Below are 15,797 nucleotides of genomic sequence, written 5' to 3' on the forward strand. Positions count from 1 at the left end.
GAATTAAAGAATATATATAATACGTGTCTTTAAATTGGAATTTATGCATTGCGTTTATATCGAGAACGGAAAAAATTTTTTGAAATTAAAATCTTCATCATTTTTTCTCGTCTAATATAGCGTCTAGAACATCGTACAGCATCTTAAGACTTTACTTAAGACAATCTTAAAATAAGAACTGACTATGAATATCAGCCTTAAAATTAGATTTAGCCAATAATATGCAAATGAGACAAAAATTTATGCACATAGTGGGATATGAATATAGTAATATGTAGTGATATATTAATAACACATCTTCGTTCTTTTGAGTGAATAAAACAGACAACTATATAGGATTCATATAATAGGTTTGTCATAATTGTAATTAAGTACAGAAATAATTGAGACGCTAGTGATATATGTATTAAAATAAAAATTATATAATAAAATTTTGCATATTTTTGAACAATTATGTTAATAATCTCTATGTCTTAATTTAATTACAAGAGTATTTTTTATATATTATAATTTGTTCTAAACATTCTCTCTCTTTATACACATATAAACCTATATAATATGTTAAGACACATAAACTTTCTGAATAGAAAAAATAGCTTTCCTAATAATTTGTGTGACTTTATCGATACCGCTTGCACGATTACCCAGAGCAATAATTTCTTCATATAGCTCTTAAGGATGTATATCGTTTCACTTTAGCCAGCGTTTAAAATTTCTCCATTATCTTGCTTCTGGTTTTGAAAATGGCTGAAATGAACCAGGTTGTACCCATGACAAACCCATTGGTTTATTTTCTTCTTCGTCCTGCAAAGTACGATAAATTGATTAAATGTATAAACTTGTAATGTGTTTTATCGTAATGAAAGTGATATACTTATTTACTTTTGATTCGTAAATCTCTTGTTTAATGGGGTCGTGTACTTCTTTCACATATGCATTAAATGTAATATAATGTGGATCATCCATGGTAGGTGAGTTAAACACTTGATTTACACTTTCCTTTACACATGCTTTCACACGATCTCGAAAAGCTTCAAAATTATTTTCATGCCTGCAATATCGCCAATTAATTCACACATGTAAATATCCTGGATGATATATTATTTTCACGTTCATTTCTTTTAAGGACAAATATACTTACAAACTAGATGCCTCCTCGTTTATTGAAGTCATTTTCGCGTCTAGTTTAATGAATATCTTAGTGATATACTGTAATAATTGCCAAATTCTGTTATTTCTTCTCCATTCAGGAAAGCCCCATGATGTGCACAATTCTCCACTTTCTAGATTTATTAGTGGATGGAATATTTGAGTTTCAAACACAACTTTCTAAAACACATTTGAGTGAAAAAAACTATACGTAAGGTTGATTATCTGAGTCAGTATTCTTACAGGGCAATCTCCAAGTGGAAAGTTAGGAGGCAGTGTAATGGTGAATCTAAAAATTCCACCTTTGTAAATTCCTTGCCGAATGAACTGTACACCAAACCATACTGCGACAAAATGTGAAGATGAAGTATTAGAACTTTTTACAACCGCTAGTTTAACTACATTAAAGTGAAATAGGCAAAAGATATAGTATAGATATATTTACATCAGAACCATTATACAAGTCGTAATCGGGAAGAGCAAGACCTATAAAATAGGTTTACACCTATCAAAAACATACTAACATTTCAACAGAAAGAAACGTAGTATGCAAACAAGAAAAGGAAAGAGAAAGGGTATTTGTTCCTTGACATGCAAGTTATAAAATACTAATTCCTGTTTCGAAACATTAATATTACAGGTTATAAGTTATCACAGAAAATTACATGCCAAATTTCGAATATATTAAATAAAACTTATACAGTCTTTAGCAATACTTACATAAAGCGTTCAAAGCAGATGGTATCACATAAATCCCCTTTAAATCTTGAGAACATAACATCTTACTGAAAAAAATATTATAAAATCAGTTATCTTTTCATACACATCCGATAATATTACTAAACTTACTATTCAGACAAAATGTTATATTCCTGTGAGAAAATAGCATGTTGTTTGTTGATTTGCCACACAATTGGTCTATCAATCATTTTTGCAGACATACTCAATGGAGAATCTCCATGATTGCTTCCTGGTACAAGCTTCCTAAATGAGCCTTGTCTATTTAGATTATCATCCTTGCTGTCTTCGCTCTAAAATAAGAAACAGAATATTATTAAATTATTACGAATTTGATTATTACGAAAATGATAATTAAAATATCATCACACTATTAAAAGTTAAAATATATTTATTAAGAGTAAAATAAGATAAGTGTATATAACTCTCCATTTTTATCGCTTCCAATCGGCAGCTTTTATATATATATATATTCTTTGTATTATTAAAAGAATAATCAGCAGAGGGAATAACATCATTCTTATATTTCTAAGATAAAATATGAATAAAAAACAAGATGAATGTATCTACAATTCTTCATTTTCACATAAAAATGTAAGATTTATTATTATTATTATTATTATTATTATATATATATACACATATGTATAATTATGCGTTATTATTTATATTATTGTGCAAACTTGCGAACTTGAGCGAAATATCATATCTTTCGATATATGTTTAAAAAATTACCTTGGCCGACATGATGAGTGATCATGAGAAAATAAATAGAATGATTTAATAACTCGCTACATTACAATTGCGAAGCGCGACATCATGCGAGATAAGATTCTCTCGTCAGTAACAATCGATAATCTGATGGAGTGGCGTCAATCATGAATCGATGAATCATATGACATGAAGCTCTGATTTCTGATCAGCTCCAATTAGCTTCGACATCGACAAGACATTATTAAGAGGGCCACCTCTGAGTAAATTTTCGACTATCAAATGGATCCGAGGATAAGTGAAGAACAATGATATTACCAACCAATTTAATATTATCATACGAGTTTCATTATCAATAGAGATGATTGTATAAAGAAAAAAATATTAATTTTTCAACAATAAGTATATGAAAAAATTGTCAGGCGCTCCATCGGTGTCGCAACTTATGTTGATAAAGTTCATTCGACGCGTTTTTACACAAAACGAATTTGGCAAATAAAGTATCGCTCTGCCCCATGATGAACAGAAATATTAATCGTTAATACTTTATGTGGCAAAAAATAGATGTTCAACGAGAAATCTTATACTAAATCTTACTTTAACTGGGACTCGAAAAACTATAATTCTATATGATGAAATTAATGAAACTAGAGTGATAATTAAAGATCTTATGGTTAGAATTAAATATAATTATAGTAAATTTAAATCTTTTATTAACTGGAAACTCTTAAATAATAACTTTATGATAAAATTTTGTTGTGGAAATTGAGGATTTGTGGTTAAAAATTCTGTAAATTTAGAATTATGGTAAAAATTAAGAATTTTATTAATTTTATATTAATATAAAAAAATAAAAATTTTTAAAGCTATAAGTTATAGCTACAACTATCTCCTTGTGAAGTTGGTAATACTGATTTTTAGTATCTATAATCTTAAATCTAAATTTAATTTTATTGTACAATTTGATGAATTAAAATAAATTTCCACAAATATCGAATAATTTCAAACATCAATTGTACAAGAGCATCCTCTAAACAAAACAATCTTTATTTTGGTTACAACGAAATCATCACTATATAATTTTTATAATATGACGAACAATATAACTTTCTAAACTATACGAATTTATGATTACACAAAGTTTATTTCGCATTTCAAATTTATAAAATAAAATATTGAAAATTTCAACTCATTTAATAAAAAATCTTAAAAAAAAAACTTAATGTTCCAAATCACTTGATTTGGATTCTCGTCTTTCTATCAAATTTTTCAGCTTTCTTACATCAATATTTTTAGGAACTGTTATTTTCCATAATTTGTTCGACATTCTGCTGCTTCTCCTTCTTCAGAAGATGTCGCCTAATTATTGTTTATAATTTGTGGATTCTGTGACTCATTCACTGCAGATTCTGCTGGCTCTCCGGTAGTTGATTTTCAGTCTCTGGTTCTTCTTGTCGACAATGCAAACAATATGGTAACAATGCGGTCGATGTCGGATTCAAAACCGGCAATTTCGTCATTTGAACGGTGAGAGTTTGCTTTTTAAAGTTCAACTCTTGTTGTAGATTTTTAGGAATAAGATTAATACCTTTAATGGATATGATTTTTGGTTTATTGCTTGTTTGTTTATTTGTGGATGTTGTAGTCTGTTCTTCTATCGATTCAAACTTGCTATCGTTTTCTCGTGTTTGACTTGCTGTTGCGTTTTTTAGTGCTTCGCTCGAAATTTCGTTTTTCTTTTTCTTCTTTTCATTCGGTATTTGCACTTTTTCTATAAAATTAGATTCGGAAAATATTTTCCTTTTTTTTTCGGACAATTCTTTTTTATTCTCGTCTGCCATTCTGGATGTGGATGGTTTAATTTTAACTACTGGTAATTGTTCTACTTGCTGGGTGCTGTCATTTGTATGCACCATAGCAACATGTCTCGTTAAATGATCCTCCATTAAGTACTTTGTTTGAAATATTTGTGGTCCACGATAGCCTTCCAATCTTAAATCTTTGATTTTTACATGACTTGTGTCACATTCTGCTTGATCCTTGATAATGAAATTGTCCTTATATTCAGTACTTTCATTTTTTAAATGATGATACCTGTCAATTGTCCTGGTAATTTCCAACTGTTGTCCTGTCTGTTTATCGACTGCTTTATATCTAATATTTTCCTTTTCCAGTTGCTGTATAATTTCGCGCATGTGTTTTATGCGTTTTATCCGCAGTACAATTTCCTCTTTAATTTTCAATTCATTCTTAAGTTTTTGCAGTAATGTCTTTTCATCCTTTTCCAGCTGTCGTCCGATGTCGCTCGAACTTGTTTCTGACGAAGTCTCCATCATCCTTCGTATATTATTTATCTTGATTTCATTCTTTTCTTCTGTAGTTGGAATGGATTTGGGTTGTCGTCTAGTCATCTTTCGTGTTACGGCTTGTAATTTTGTAACACGTTTGCGTATCAATGCCTTTTTCATTAATTGATTAGCCCTACTTACTTTTTGCTTACGCTTCAGTCTACGAATTACATTAATTTGGAACTTTTTGTCTGTCCGCAAAAGAAAATTCGTTAAACCAAGGTATTTTAAAGTTCTATTGTTCACTTTTATGAATCTTCTAACTACCTTGCCGTACCTTTGAACTATCACAACTTTACAATTATTTACTTTATTCTTATCATCTATTTGTTTTGTGATACATGTATTCTTTTGTGATACCTTATGTCTAATATCGCCTATCTTGCTTTCTATAATAGGATTTGTGGTAGTTCTATCCAACTTAGTTGTATCGAGATCAAATTGACGCGTAACTTCGTTCCCGCTATTATTGTGATTAACTAACTTATTTATGGGCTCAAGAGTTTTATTAATTTCAAGATCGTTATTGTTGTTAGTTTTACTCAATAACTCTATCGAATTTGGACAAATCGCTTTTAAATTTTCGATCCGTTTCGACTTTGATTTTTGTATATTAATCCAATTTTCTATTTCTTTCGTAAGTGACTGTACTAGTTGTTCCTCCTTTTGAGTATCTTTAGATTGATGTTTTGAAAAAGATAAGTCTTCCTCAACTTCATCACTTTTGTTGTTCTCAGAATGTTTTTCGTGAATAGTCTCCTGTAGTTCTTCTTTAATTTCCAAGGTTGGATAGTAACTGGTTAATAAATTCAAAATTACATAGAAATTAAAAAATTAAGAATACTTTTAACTTAATTTAGTTAATTTCAAATAAATTAATTTTTAACTTAATTTAATTTTAAACTTAAATTGATTAACTCTTTCTTTTTCAATTAAAATATTTTATTTCTCTAACAATATTTTTTTTTTATAAAATATGGAACATTAGAGAACTATAGAAGCTTTCACAGAAAGCTCAATGATTGAATGCATTCAATACTATAACCATTCACACTGTGTATCTGTTTGGTTTACATTTTTAAATCTAATGGATTATGGCACACAACTCATGAGACCTGTTCTTTTTAGCTAAACTTCTTGCATAGTTCAGCTCTTCTCTTTATCTTTCCAACGTGGAGAAAAAAAGAAGAAAGATCATGCAAGAACTTTAGCTAAAAAGAACAGATCTACAGTTAATTCTTAAAAGAAATTCAACTTATTTATTATCTCTTTCCAATTCTAGAATTGGAAAGGGATGAGAAATAAGTTGATTTTAAGAATTGACCATGAGTTATAAAACTAGACTTATGTCAATCAGCTACGAGAGCTTACTGAATTCTCAATAAACGGTTATAATACTGATATAGCATATCGTGATAGGTGGGATGCACGTTTGCTTAAAGATGAAATCGAGATGAAAGTGAGAAATTGATGAACTTAGGGACTGTATTTGCATTATTCTATCCTTGTTAAATGTCTAATTACCGACAAAATACTATTTGAAAATTCCTAAAAAATAAGTTTTTTTTATTATACAAGAAAAAATACATTGCTGTAAAAAATTATTTCTTTGTTATATAAAATTTACAAATAAAATATTAAATTTATTTAATGATCCATATCGTAATTGTCTTTTTATTTAAAGTAATCTGATTTTTTAAAAAATTAGAACTTTCTGATTGAATAAAAATATTTTACAAAATTAACTGTTTAATTCTGTTTAACTCGAGTTAATTAAATCTTAACATAATTTTAACCCTAAGTTAATTTTGTTCATTCAATTTGAAATTAATTTTATGAGCCATTATTAACTTCAACTTAATTTAGTTTTAAAAAAACATGAACTTACAGAACCCTGTTAATTCCACGATTTGTGGTGAGAACTGGGGATCTTTTTTCGACCATGCTAACTTCTCGTCGTTCTGGACTCGCATATTTATTGTTATCCATGGTTTGATTTTGTGTTCCTTCTTGGCTACTTATGCTAATGATATCAACATCTTCCTCAGTTAAATCCATAATTAATCGTTTGGTTTGATGTTTTTCTCCATATATTTCCATATATTTCTCTATCAAGTAAGATGAGTTGGTCTTACTTGGCTGTCGGATCATGTTAAGACTTTTTTCATCATTTGTTTCAATATTGTTAGACAAGCCGCTATTTAGCAAATATACACGCAAATATAATATCACTACAGTATTCGAATTTATATAAGTTTTGTAGAAACTCTATTTTGATATTTCTATGAAAATTATACAAAATTTTTTGAAAAACAACACAAAGTGTAAAACAAATAAAATAATTAATTTTTTATTTTAGCTTATGCTTTCTTAAACTTTTTGTTGCAAAATTTCATCAAAATTATAAGTATTTATATTTATAAATGACTACGTTTACATAGCTCAATCTATGCCGAAGTTGTAATATGTTATGAAACTGGCCAATCATAGCTATTCCTCTGAAGAATGAAATGATTATAATTGGCCAGTTTCAAAAATTGACTCGATGGTTATAATTTAGACGTAATCGATGTTATAATTCAGGCGTAAGTTGAGCTGCATAAATGTAGTGTATTATATGACTGAATTTGCATATAATGCGAATGTGTGAAAAAGAAGCTCGCTTAGCAACACTAGTTATGTTCTAAAGGTGTTCCATTTCATGTGCGAGATGCGTATGATATCATTTTACCAAATATTAAAGATAAAAAATATACATCATGCGCATCATGCGTAGATGCATCCTAAATTTAATGCTGAAAATGCTACAGTTACGTCTACTATCTCAGATAACATTTATGTTGCATAAGATATCTAAAAATCGTCTTTTAGATGTCTTATGTCTAAAAGATATTTAAAAGACATCTTGTAGATATCTTATACAACATGTTACTTGTATAGAGATTAGTACAACAGATAGTCAGTTTTGAAACATAGCCATTAATTTGTGTTATGACCGAATTCAGTTCACAATGTGCTTTTCGTTTGACGACAAAAGTCGACAAGTGTCGTTTTATCTTTGTCACTCTTTGAATGTCAAGAATGTTTGTGTCCCATCAAATGGAAAGCACCCAATATTTATCAACTTTTATTTGTTATAGTTTACCTAGTATTTATCAATTTTTCAAATTTACTGCTTTTCTGTAAGAACAAACAAATAAGTTGTTCAAGTCGGCAAAGCGATGTTTGTGAAACTTGATTAATTCTTACTTGTGGATGCAACCAATCATTTGTTTAATTATTCGACGAACAGACCTAGCCGCTTTGCCAACTTGAATAGATTTGAACTCGCCCAATGATTGGCTACTATGCTAATTTTCGCGCGGCAAAGCAGCAAGTTTTGCTGCGTTCCGTGTACATACAATTTCGATAAATACTGTAAACTAAATTCGATCACAATACAATTTCTATCTTGCATAATACATAACTATATAAATTTCCAATTTCGGAAATCTTCTAAAATGCCAAACGTCGTTACAATCGCTCGGATGTCGTTACCCACAATTGCTTGAACAACACTCAATACTTAGTGTTTCTCGCGGCTTACGAAATTACATCATTTTTGGGTCCAGATATCTCGGTATATTTCCGACGTATTATCACACACTCACATTCCGTATTTATTTGTGCTTCGCTACTTACTTTTCGATAAAAACAAGGATTATACTCACCCATTTTTAACCTTTCGTGACGATTTTCATGCTTTGGTTGGAAAAGACAAAGTGCTAACCGTAAATACCGTGATAACGCTACCGTCGTGAGTGTTCTGTCTACAGTGTCAATCTCCGTTTGATGAATAGAAATACTTTTTCTTCTTCGTTCCCTATTGGTCGGAACGTATATTCTTACGCGTGCCGATACGAACTTGCTAAACTTGTTTCACGATCGTTCTACGCTGTCTCTCGTTATGATTCTCTCTCTCTCTCTCTCTCTCTCTCTCTCTCTCTCTCTCGGCTTACTCTTCGTCTTTTTCTAGTTCTAGAGATTAGAATTAGATTAAAGTGATCTACATTAATCTACATGGTGAAAATGGGCATAAAGCCCAGTTCCAACTGACGATTAATTCAATCTAGGTTTAACTTATGCATTGTCTCTTTCCAATTTTAGAATCAGAAAAAGATGAGAAACAAGATAAATTTCGATTACAATTAACCATGAGTTGTGAAATTGGGTCTGACGCTGGGTTGTTCCACCTTTTGGTAAACTTCAGCTCACTGTCTTAGGACTGATTACATCGACGTTACTTTGATTTTAAATTAGGCAACCAGGCCTTACTCTTTTATTCTCTTATTTTTTTACTCTTTTACTTTGCTCTTTTGTTTATCCAGTAAATAAATTACTACATAGTTTATCCGAAGATGGAACAATTGACCGTAAGATCTGATTTCACCAACTTTGATTTATTACTTTGATTTTAAGCGATTTAAAACTCTTTCTGTCTCTGTTTCTTTTTAGATTTAAAATTCTCTCTGTCTCTTTTTCGCTTTAAAACGAGACAGATAGAATTTTAAGTCTCGCTTAAAGTCAAAGTGCAACTGAGCCTAAGACTATCAACATTACTTTGACTTTAAGTGAAGCTTAAAACTCTCACTTTCTCTCTTAAAGCCGAGAGAATGGGAGAGACAAAATTTTGTTTTGTTTAAAGTCGAAGTAAGTTGGTGCAATCGGATCTAAAGCAATTTAAGAAACTATAATATATAATACTGATCTAATGATTTATTAGCTTCGTAGACATGTTTAAAATAAAATACAATAACACTCAATTTTTATTTAAAACTGTAATTTTAATGTTATCGCGCGCGCCGAGTTTGATGATTATCAATATATAAGATGTATAGTAGTATATATTACAAGTATTTATGTATATACTTATTTATACCATATATAATAATCTATATAATAAAAAATCGTGAATATATATTATCCAAATATTTGTCAGTAATAATCGCAAATTTATATCAATTGTCGATAACGTCATTGTTCTTTATTATCACCGAACTCCATCATTTCTCCTCCTTGTTGTTTATTCATCAAATTTGTTATTTATCAAATGTTAAACAAGGATGTTTGCCAGCAGCTGGTGAGCATTGTAAGCGCCAAATAATCGATTGACCAATTTTTTTATTCTATGTATTGTAGATGATTCATAATATCGCGTGTAAAGGAATATGTAATAAATAGTTCTGCTAGTAGAACTATTGGAGAGGCAAGATATAAACTAATATAATCAAATGCTGTGTTCTGCTGAATTGAGATTATGATTGATTAGGATCAGATATAAACTATTGTCTAGCACTGCTGATAACTATGAATTGACTATCGACAGCCGGAATGATAAGAGATAGTACGAGACATTTATTTGGTGCGAGTGTACGTATTCTTGTTAAAGGTTAACTTGAATTAATATTAGGTGTGGGAAAAAGTTCGTGGCGTTTTTCCCGTTAGATGTAACGTTACATCTAACGGGAAAAACGCCACGAACTTTTTCCTATACCTAATAGGTTAACTTGAATTAAAGGTTAATTGTGAATATTTTGGTTATATCAATATTTCACATGCAATCGAAGGCTTTTGAACGTCGCAGTTCTGAAAAGGTACAGAAATAGAAGATGTTTAAGATCCTTCTTAGACATTTTCAAATCATGATATAAAAAAATCTTCACATTGAAGGTTAAGTATGCCTACATACTTAATTTTTGATATATAATTGGAAGAATTGATTGCACTATCAATTCTTCCAATTTGTCTTCTTTTCATAATTTATTTTTTTTATATTCTTTATTTGTTGCGTTTTCTGATTTATTCGCCTACAATCTACAGGATTCGATATTTCGATATCTCATATTGAAGAAGCTAATTCATGAATAATTCACTCTACAATTTTTTTTAGAATGGAAGATGTCTTTGTCAAATCAAATGTTTAAATGTGACTGTATAAAAACAAATAATTTGACAAAAGATGAACTAAATCGAATAACTGACGATGTAAATAAAGCTTTAATTGATCCAAAAGGCAATGAACTTTTTGAAAGCTATCTTTCTCAATTCAAGTTTTTGGATGGTTTAGTAAGTTTGAGGTTGTACAACACCTGTTCAGAGATCCTGAATGAAAAGCAGAATAGATCGTGAGTCTATTTGTAATATGACCTTATATTTTTATTACAAGATAATAATGTTCATATATTTTTATAATACTCAAGGTTAATACTTAAGATAGATTACTACATTTTTTATAAAATATGTGTAGTTATGTAATAATATTGATTGGGAAAAACAAATATATGTTTAAATAAAAATAATATGTAATATACATATATATGATATATCTCAAAACATCCAAAGTTTATATTAACAATCAAGGAAATTTACAGGAGTCAAAGCAATTTATCGGAAGAATCATTGGAATTACTTATTACTAAAGTAAAAATGATAAAGAAGACTATCGAAGAAGAAGATATAACTGCAATAGATTTTCATATTATGACAGACTTGAACAAAGCTTTGGAGGCAAAAAACAAAGAAAAATTACTCGGTGTATTAGAAAGGATCAAAGAAGAATGTCAAAATAGTCTACGAGATTTGCACCAAAATTTTAGATGTTACGTCTTGAAAAAATAACATTTGAAATTTTTTAAAAATATTAGGTGAGAAAAAGTTCGTGACGTTTTTTTAATGCCATTTTAACGGGAAAAACGCCACCTAATATTAACTTAAAATTTTTACATTTTTCTTTTTTTTCTTTTTTGCAGTTGTGCATTACGAAGATCCATGATGTTTGTTCCTACATAATTTATTTTTATTTATACAGTTTACACTGTACAATGTACTTATTATCCCAAAGTATTTACTATAACAGCTCAGATAAAACTAAAGTTAAAGTAAGAATATATTTTAGATACCATCTAATACTTTCAGAGTAAAATCTCATTCTTAAAAATTGAAAATTAAGTCACTTTTTCAAAACCTGGCTTTTCATTTCTTATAATGAGATTCCATTTCACAGAAGGATAGAGTAAGAATAATATATGGTTCCTTATGTAAAAGCGATCGATTCATAGTCAGATACTTTAATTTCGATTATTTTCTCATGTATATACTTCTAAATAAGAGACTGATTGTAAAGTAAGACGAATTAACTCGATTAGAAAATAATAAATTGAAACATTTTTCTAAGTTAATACAGATTTAGTCATTGTAGCTAACTCAGTGTATACCCGATGTATTTAAAATGAAATATATATATATATAAATATATTTGAATTTTGCCGAAAGCGAGATAAAAAGTTTAGTAAGCAATAAAGAACAGGCCTATGAATCAGTCGCTTTATATCGCTTTGTGTTTATTTATTTATTTATTTATTTAATTGTTATGACAACGAACATACAGAGGCTTAATAAATCTTGTCAACTAGTTTTATACGTCTTCTCTGTTGTTGTATCCTTTCTACTGTCAGTCAAATCACATCACAATTGATAAATGTTGAATATGAGACACGTGGATAAATCAGAGGAAAAATACATCGCAACGATTAATCGAATCCGTGATACTATCCGTAAATTAGAAGAAACTACGAAGTATTCACGGGATTTGGAAGCTGTTCGATTTCTGCGGTATTCTATGTTGAAATCTCACGATAAAATTCTGACGGACGACCTGAGGAAAATTAAAATACGAAATAAACAGATGTTAAGTGAGAGCAAAATTTCTATTTAACATATTTAGTAATCTGGTCGTCATCTGATTGGAAGGTCCCTTTTTAGATTTATTTCGACAAAGTGTCACGGACATTCAACTCAGTTCTCTCGACATACTGCCTGAAACTCTAAGGAGACAAGTGCAGAAAACATGGCACCAGAAGTAATTTCCTCTATCCATCATATCATTAATGATTTATATGTTGACACGTTAATTTCAGATACGACGCTCTGTTATCTCAAAACGAACAATTAAAGAGACAAATTGTCGCTTTAGATTGCGCGATGAAACAGAAACAGAAAGAGGTATGTTTGACTATAGCTGTATCATATTTGTATCTCAACCATCGAGTTTAACGAAAGTACGATTTTCTTATTTAAAAAACGAGTAATATTCATTTTTCCATTTTTAATTAATATGGACTAACTTTAATCTTGATTTAACTTACTTTTTATCTTCTTCTAATTTTAAGAATTAGAAAAAAATTAAAATTAAATTTAAAATAAATTTTAAAAAAATCGAGATTAATCTACATTGGTAGAAATGTGTATTTTAGGATGAAATTTTTAATAGGCTAAGTTAATTGATTTCTTGGAGTTATATTATGTAATAAAAGTGTAATTACTTTTCTTATGTTGAATTAGAAGAAATTTTCTAATTTTTATGTTTTTCAAATTCAAGTAATTTATATATATATTTTTTATGAACGTAGACACTAGGCATTCTTTTTTTACTTTTCTTTAAGAAGGTAATTTTTATAATGATTGACAATATCATGAAAATATGAAATATACATGTGTAATCTTTTTGCAACTCGTACGCTACATATTAATTATAAGTTTAATATTAATTTATGCGTCAAATTAATTAAGTTTTCCTCTTATTTGATTCAATTTAATAGTGGCAAATAGTGAGATTATTTATGACTTATTTTAAGTATCAAAGCACCAACAAATATTGCCTTCCAGTATTAAATTGGTTCAAATTTCTGCAAGGATATTGTCTCAAGTTACATGTTTAATTTATATATAATTCGTAAATTATAAATTATATAATATCCATTAATATGCAATTAATATTGTTATCGTCTTTGCATTATCTGATTTGTACTGAAGTGGTTTGTATATTGTAGATCGATATTTTGCAACAAAAATTATTCATCGCAGAGAACGTAAATTCTAAGGCAAACACTGAAAAGATTTGCAGAAAGTGCTGGATTCTGACGAACAAAACTTAAAAATTATATATAAGACGCACAGATGTTTAAGATAAAAAAAACCTACTATAAACTGTTGTATTTAAAAATAAAGTTTTTGAATAAGGTAAAATATGTGCCTATTTGAAAGAATCATTTCAAGCATTAAATGAACGCATTTGAAATTGAAGAGAAATAATGCTTGACAGAAATAACTTACGTTAGTAAGACAATTAAGGGATTTAGTTATAATCTGATTGCGAAAGTAGACGAAAGGTCTGTGGCTTCCCTATATGAGTAACATACAATATTTGCCAGTCTCAGTGGTATATGTATTCTGGGATCATTCCCAAAAACAAGTGAGATAAAAAGAAAATTTTTTGTAAGTCAATCTCAAAATCGATTAATTAAATTGGCGGGTAATGCGATGTTGATGATTATATGTCGTCACATTTTGATATCAAATAATGTCAGTTTGCTACGATACGTCAGTTTGTCTGGATACGTTATCTAAAATTATTTTTGTAGCCATAATTTTACTCAGCTTAAGAAATTAAATTGGAATTATTTTAGATTTTGATATTAATGAAGCCATTAAAAAAAACTTACTAAAACTGATCTGTTTAGAATTAGTTAATTGACAACTTTTTAAGGTTTCAGATGAGAGATGCAACCAGAAGGATCAAATTCGATTGTTTTGAGTAGAATTATGCGTCGGAAATTATGGGAATTATTGGGAATTACTTGCATCTTTTTATTCGCTCCGCTTATCGTGATTACTTTAATCTTTTTATATATCTATCGTTATTTTATCGAAATTGTATTAAAAATCCAGTTAAGGAACAAGTTCATTGGTCTCTTGAAAGGTACAGATTGTGTATGGGCCGTTGAAGATGCCGTTTCTTTATCCGTTATCAACATCTTGATGATATTGGAGAAAGTCGCGCGGAACTCAAACGAAATTTTCTTGGAGGATTTCAAGAATTTGATAAACGATCGCATTGTTTTAAAGGCTGCTGATACGACGATTGAGAAACTGTTCTATCTTCGAAGTCAGAGATTCGGCTATTATTTTTGGCAAAGAAGCGAGAAAATAGATCTGAAAGATAGAATCAGATGGTTGGAATGTGTGAACGCTAATTGTAATGGATCCTGCGAAGATGTTTACAGTGAATCATTTAGGAAAACTTTGGAAAATGTATGCAATAAACCATTGCCCGATAATCATAAAGCCGCGTGGGAGATTCTCATTGGAAAACGTTGTCCGAAGTCGAGATCTAACTTCGAAGAAGGCCGTTTGTCTTCCGAAAAATGCATCGATACTGATATCCGGAAAATTCCTATGTTATTTCGCGTTCATCATTCTTTAGGCGATGGAGTAGCCCTTCTAGGCTTGTTACTCAAAATGATTATCGAGGAGACTGAGATCAAAGAGACGAGAGTAAAAATCAAGAATATCGTCTCATCAAGTGAGACTGGAAAACGTTTCAAAGAAATCATTCCAGCATTGCGAAATTCGGAGAGGAATTTTCAGAACGAGATGGATGTTGTGCGATTCTATGAAAAGAATATCCTTGCCGCATCAATGCAGTTTACTTACGTAACGTTTTTATTAATGCAAGATCTACGAGACCATTTTCACAAATCAATAAAATTTTCTAATGTAATGATCGTGTCTTTGATACAGCAAGCCAAAATATCTATCGATCGTATATGGTTGAATTTCAAAAACGTACTAAAACAAATGTATAGTACAATTAAAGATGTCACGCGGCTAACGATGATTTTGCTTTCTTTTCCGAAATTCATCATTCGACAAGCTGTCCGTAAGATGGATAAAAAGTACATTCAGTATTTCTATTGTAGATTTAATATGTTTAATCCATTTTATTAAAAATAAAATGAATAAATATATATATAT

General features: G+C 29.6%; 6 protein-coding genes across 6 annotated transcripts in view; 3 read left to right on the top strand and 3 right to left on the bottom strand.

The window, feature by feature from the left end:
- Nucleotides 1–530: 530 nt before the first annotated feature.
- On the bottom strand, nt 531–2,821 carry LOC108689655 (AKT-interacting protein-like). The gene is made up of 7 exons (XM_018196513.1): nt 2,623–2,821; nt 1,999–2,180; nt 1,870–1,934; nt 1,393–1,493; nt 1,142–1,329; nt 883–1,051; nt 531–804 (listed from the first exon to the last, which is right to left on the bottom strand). The coding sequence occupies exons 1-7, from the start codon at nt 2,632–2,634 to the stop codon at nt 721–723; spliced, it is 801 nt and encodes a 266-aa protein (XP_018052002.1). The 5' UTR covers nt 2,635–2,821; the 3' UTR covers nt 531–720.
- Nucleotides 2,822–3,957: 1,136 nt separating this feature from the next.
- LOC108689663 lies at nt 3,958–4,388 on the bottom strand (the record flags this gene model as incomplete). Its single annotated transcript, XM_018196524.1, has 1 exon — nt 3,958–4,388. A coding segment is annotated over one exon (393 nt), but the record flags the coding sequence as incomplete, so codon positions are not given.
- Nucleotides 4,389–4,394: 6 nt separating this feature from the next.
- On the bottom strand, nt 4,395–8,734 carry LOC108689662 (the record flags this gene model as incomplete). Its single annotated transcript, XM_018196523.1, has 3 exons — nt 8,657–8,734; nt 6,835–7,054; nt 4,395–5,742 (listed from the first exon to the last, which is right to left on the bottom strand). Coding segments are annotated over exons 1-3 (1,572 nt in total), but the record flags the coding sequence as incomplete, so codon positions are not given.
- A 2,141-nt stretch (nt 8,735–10,875) lies between these two features.
- On the top strand, nt 10,876–11,749 carry LOC108689654. The gene is made up of 3 exons (XM_018196512.1): nt 10,876–11,110; nt 11,357–11,629; nt 11,735–11,749. Exons 1-2 carry the CDS (start codon nt 10,884–10,886, stop codon nt 11,601–11,603), a joined length of 474 nt encoding a protein of 157 aa, XP_018052001.1. The 5' UTR covers nt 10,876–10,883; the 3' UTR covers nt 11,604–11,629; nt 11,735–11,749.
- On the top strand, nt 11,727–13,930 carry LOC108689653. Its single transcript, XM_018196511.1, has 5 exons — nt 11,727–11,863; nt 12,440–12,676; nt 12,747–12,843; nt 12,902–12,986; nt 13,814–13,930. The coding sequence occupies exons 2-5, from the start codon at nt 12,463–12,465 to the stop codon at nt 13,916–13,918; spliced, it is 501 nt and encodes a 166-aa protein (XP_018052000.1). The 5' UTR covers nt 11,727–11,863; nt 12,440–12,462; the 3' UTR covers nt 13,919–13,930.
- A 655-nt stretch (nt 13,931–14,585) lies between these two features.
- Nucleotides 14,586–15,797, top strand: part of LOC108689623 — a 3,385-nt gene continuing 2,173 nt past the window's right edge. Inside the window, exon 1 of the mRNA XM_018196481.1 lies at nt 14,586–15,718. Coding sequence (XP_018051970.1) covers nt 14,586–15,718 — 1,133 coding nt within the window. The remainder of the gene's footprint in view (nt 15,719–15,797) is intronic.

Source organism: Atta colombica, unplaced genomic scaffold (genome assembly GCF_001594045.1).
Source record: "Atta colombica isolate Treedump-2 unplaced genomic scaffold, Acol1.0 scaffold274, whole genome shotgun sequence".
In the NCBI taxonomy this organism is placed as follows: domain Eukaryota; kingdom Metazoa; phylum Arthropoda; class Insecta; order Hymenoptera; family Formicidae; genus Atta; species Atta colombica.